General features: G+C 34.7%; 1 protein-coding gene across 1 annotated transcript; it reads left to right on the top strand.

Moving 5' to 3' along the window:
* The first annotated feature begins 873 nt into the window (after positions 1-873).
* Positions 874-4,901, top strand: cd22 (cd22 molecule). The gene is made up of 7 exons (XM_052146291.1): positions 874-1,008; positions 1,496-1,867; positions 2,395-2,661; positions 3,435-3,713; positions 3,887-3,977; positions 4,361-4,558; positions 4,758-4,901. The coding sequence occupies exons 1-7, from the start codon at positions 969-971 to the stop codon at positions 4,807-4,809; spliced, it is 1,299 nt and encodes a 432-aa protein (XP_052002251.1). The 5' UTR covers positions 874-968; the 3' UTR covers positions 4,810-4,901.
* Positions 4,902-4,919: the final 18 nt, after the last annotated feature.

Consider the following 4,919-nt stretch of genomic DNA (forward strand, 5'->3'; position numbering starts at 1 on the left):
CCTATTTTGTGGGAGTCTGTAATTATTTAGAGTGTTATGTCATCCAAGTGCAGCACTTCATCTGGTTTTTCCCAAAAAATGTTCACCATCAAACATCGATGTTCTTCCTTTGTAACACTAATAAATGTAGGGCCATTTTCAGAAAGTGTTATAAATAAGTTTTCAGTTAGGACGTCATGCACTTCTTTAAGATTTTTGACTAGTTAGGATGCTTTTGTAATACTCTATTCATATCTGTAGTTAAGATAAGACAATGCACTTAGGAAATGTTATTCTGTAATAGCTTTTGTCCTAAATGAGATCCTAACTGAAATAGCCATGGTAAATAAGTAGATACCAAGTAGATAAGACAGGATCCTAAAGTTAGGGACTTTCTGTAGTACTCCCCATGGTCAAAGTTTAAAAAAAAAGTACTGCTGTCCAAATCACACAAGTATTAAAATATATTTTTGTATATGTATCCTCGTGCGACCCCATGGCCTTCTGCATTGATGTTATATTTTGTATTCGCTATACACTATGCATAATTTAATCAAAATGACATAACTTGTTTTCCAATTGAACTAAGTTTATCTCTCTTACCCCGGCAAATAGTTTTTTCTTGTTTAAGCATAAACCTCATTAAATTTAATTAGATTGCTCTGAAAACAAGACAAAATATCTTATGCCATTTGTCATGCTAGTCAACTAAATTGATCTTTTTTAAAGAATATTTAGATATTTTTGTAATGGAAGGCAAGACAAAAACACTTATTAAGAAACAGAGTTTTTGCAGTGAATAGAATAAAGGAATTAAATTACATAAGCAGATTTGAGGAAGTTGCCCACTAGTGTACAAGGACATCCGTTTGCTGATGCAAGTGATGAGTATATTATGCCTGGTGTGGGGTAAAACTGAAGCTTTAACATTGACTGAGACACCGAAGGAAAAAACTATTCTTATCTGACCATTTTTCCTAAGTGACCACATGCTTTACATTATTCTATTAATGCAGCTGCATCTATCAGGTGAGTTTTGGTTTTGAGTAGTTACCTTAATTGTCATTCATTGTGTGTTTGTGTGTGTGTGTGTGTGTGTGTGTGTGTGTGTGTGTGTGTGTGTGTGTGTGTGTGTGTGTTTTTGATTGATTATATGTGCTTGCTTACAACTTAAAAGTATTTTATATGTGAATTTCTGTGTTTGCCTATGCTTTGTAAAGCATCCTTGTGACCTTGAAAGAAAATATAAATACAAATTATTATTAATATAACCAAATTTGAATATGGATTACAACTTTACTGCATAGTAAAATACTTATAGTCTTAGCAGTTCAGAAATTGGTCTGAATGATTGATAAGTAAAGATGTCTGCATCAAAACTATTTTATCCAGTAATCATAAACAACTGCAAAAGTCATGGAAAAGTCATGTCGTTAATTCAAAGTGTGTGGAAAACCTGAAGCAAAAAAGGGGACTTATGGGAGCCATAACAAAAACATTTTTGTTTGTGTTTCAGCTGTTATGTCCAAATGGTCAGTTTCATACAGTCCTGTAAGAATATGTGCATTTGAAGGATCTTCTGTGGATTTCAGCTGCTCATTTGAATATCCAGATACTCACACACTTAGAACTTTAAAATGGTTTAAGCCAGAAACTTACCAAAAACAAGATGGGTCACAGAATGGAATAGCTGTCTATCACTCCAGTGCTGAAGAGATTAACAAACTTTACCAAAAGAGAACAGTATATACAAACCAAGACAAAAACTGTTCATTAAAATTACACAATGTCTCCAAAACAGACATTGGAAGATATTTCTTTCGCTTGACAACAAACAGGTATTATGGAAAATTTACTGGATCAGGTGGTATAAACCTCAACGTAGCAGGTAAATGAAAGATGATATTTTTTTCAATAAAAAATACAAATAATATCTTTGCTAGTGATGAACATGTGGGTTTTTGAATGAAACTGTTCAGTTTTGAAACTGATTGCTTTCTACTTTTCAAATATTATGACTGTACCATTGTTGTGCCATCATTTCCAACACACCAAACAATTTCTTCAGAAATGGAAGAAACACACATAAATAGGCTATATATATATATATATATATATGTATGTATACGTGTACATGTATAAATTACCAACTCATTTGTCTTGCTAAAGCTCTTTTCATATCTAACATTTTATGTATCCAAAAGAATAAAAGTTAAATTATAATTCTCACTTTTGCATAATTTGGCAAACTGAGGCTTAAAGCTTGATTGGAAATTCTATTCACAAGTCATATTTACCTTGATTCACTTGACTCAAATTGAATCTCAAGTATGCTCTTGTCTTCACTTGCTGACTTATTTCAAATTACTTTGTCCATTCCTGGCTACATTTCATTAATCTATGCCATGTTCACAGTTCTACCTTTCAGAGTAAAAGTGGATAAGACAAAGGCGAATGGACATATCCATGAAGGGGACTCTGTGACACTGACATGCGGCACAGAAAACTGTACCCCAAAACAAGGACCATTTACCTGGTTCAAAAACAACCTTCTGTTACCACACGCCACTGAGAGTGAGCTCAAATTCTCCTTTGTCTCTCATGAAGACTTTGGCAACTACTCCTGTGGTCTGAAGAACAGCAACAGAACTTTAACAAATGAAACATTACTTGACGTGAGATGTGAGTTCACATTTAACCAACAGTTGATTTGACATTTAAACATTTAGCTCTGTTTCACCTAGTGAGTTGCATGTAGGCAGCATTTTAAGGCCTCGTGGTCATGCTCCAAATGCAAAACTGTTCCAAAAGGTAGCCGGCATGATCATTCTGCCTTCTAAGATTCCTTTTGGCCAAATTTCAAGGCAGTGTCGGATGTACAATTTGTTGTGAATCCATTGCGACAAGCTCAGTGAATAAAATCTGTCCTAGATGGTGGATGACACAACTTCGATTATAAATATAAATCATTAAAAACGTAGAAGTTCAGCTTAAAATAGTTCAGTCCAAATAAAATGGACTATTTTAACCAACATTTTTGTTTGTTATGTATTTTAAGCTTTTTAGAGCATTGCTTCATTAGCTTAGCAAGATGCTAATACCAAAATCTTTTGAAATCAATCACCCAAGATATTCACATGAGGAGATCTAATTGGATGTTGATTATGCAGATTGTTCTAAATCACTTATAAGGCTCCATTTCAGTTAAGATGCTGCCTGCGAAGGGAGCTGCCTATGTAGGTAGACAGCAAGGCCAGTGTTGTCATAAGGTTTTGATACAGCTCTATGACCATGTTAAATGAGGAATTACAAAGTTTCAAAAGGAGGAAACACATGATTTCACTAACCCACTGACACATGTATGCAGTCATTGCAACTGGACCATTACGTCTAAAGATTTCAAAGTTGTCTTGCAATACAGATTCTGTGGCTTTACAAGTTTGTTCTCTCCACAGATAGTCCAAAGAATGTTGAAATAACCGTCTCCCCATCTGGAGAAATACAAGAAGGCGACTCATTAACTCTGACCTGTAACAGTAATGCCAACCCTGCTGTGACAAACTACACCTGGTTTAAGATCAGCAGAACAAACGTCTCTTATGTAGGATGCAGTCGTGAATACGTCATCAGAGTTGTTAATCAGACAGATGACGGACAGTACTTCTGCATTGCCAAAAATGACATTGGATATCAAAATTCTACTGTGCTAACAGTCACAGTTGTGAAAGTTGAAGGTAATTAAAATTTAGAATGGAATGTAGAATGCAAAGAAATGAATCAAAAAAGGCAAATGTCCTAGGTTCTTCTGTGCATACTATATAGGCCTACTGCAAAAATAGTAAGAGTTGTGTGGTTTTATGATATTCAGAACATAATTTGCTTTTTTGTTTCTTTGTTAATTCTACAGAACCTGGCCATCCTCATTTCTTACTGGCTGCCACATGTGCATTACTTTTTGGAATTGCCGTAACATTAGTAATCTTTTGTCTCGTTAAAAGGTGAGTGGATGTGGTTGAGGGTTTCAGCCCGCTGTTACGCATCACAGAGAGTATGTTGAAATACTACGAGTACATCAAGTTCATACTGTCATAAACGTAATCTGATTGCGTAAGATTGTACTTTCACTGTGAGGCAACTGCACATAAAAGCCCTCAAGAACATGTTCTCTATCTTGATTTACTGTGTTCAGTCTTGCTTTGCTTTGATTCCGGTGTGTCCGTCAAACATGCAATCATGTAAAATAAGCAATTTACAAAGACTAGTGTTTATCAATCCTATACATGGTGCTAAATTCTTTTTAAGGCAAGTGTACCCAACATAGCATTATTATGATTAAATTAACATCTATCTAAAGCTATATTGGAAACCTATCTGTCCACAGGAGGATACAGCTTGCAACAAAGAGACTCACAAAACAGGTATTGAATAATAATGAAAATTCAACTGATCAGAGACCTACAGTCACTTTAACAGAAGAGGTCTATGAGAACCTGAGAATAATGTCCAAGTCAGAGTTTGAAGAAAACATTACCAACCTGACTTATGCAGACCTAATGCTTCCTCCAACAACTACAGACAGGTATCTATCTATCTATCTATCTATCTATCTATCTATCTATCTATCTATCTATCTATCTATCTATCTATCTATCTATCTATCTATCTATCTATCTATCTATCTATCTATCTATCTATCTATCTATCTATCTATCTATCCGTCTATCTGTTTATATAACTCTCTGTATGTCTCTAATCCTATGAACATGTTTGTTTTGTAGGCCACGTCGCAACAGTCAAGAAGACCATTTAGTGATCTACAGCCTTGTTTGAAACAATGAGGATCACTGAATATATTTCAGCACTCTAAAGATTTATAATAATGAGTTTTGGCGAGGGTGTTGTATTTATTTCTCTCTTTTTATTACAAAGTATAAAATGTT

This window comes from Xyrauchen texanus, chromosome 17, assembly GCF_025860055.1.
Source record: "Xyrauchen texanus isolate HMW12.3.18 chromosome 17, RBS_HiC_50CHRs, whole genome shotgun sequence".
Lineage (NCBI taxonomy): Eukaryota > Metazoa > Chordata > Actinopteri > Cypriniformes > Catostomidae > Xyrauchen > Xyrauchen texanus.

Excerpts from the sequence above, each read along its gene's own strand:
- cd22 (XM_052146291.1), top strand. The coding sequence starts at position 969 with ATGCTTTACATTATTCTATTAATGCAGCTGCATCTATCAG. Across the intron at positions 1,009-1,495 it reads AATGCAGCTGCATCTATCAG|CTGTTATGTCCAAATGGTCA; the intron begins GTGAGTTTTGGT and ends TTTGTGTTTCAG. Across the intron at positions 3,978-4,360 it reads ATCTTTTGTCTCGTTAAAAG|GAGGATACAGCTTGCAACAA; the intron begins GTGAGTGGATGT and ends ATCTGTCCACAG.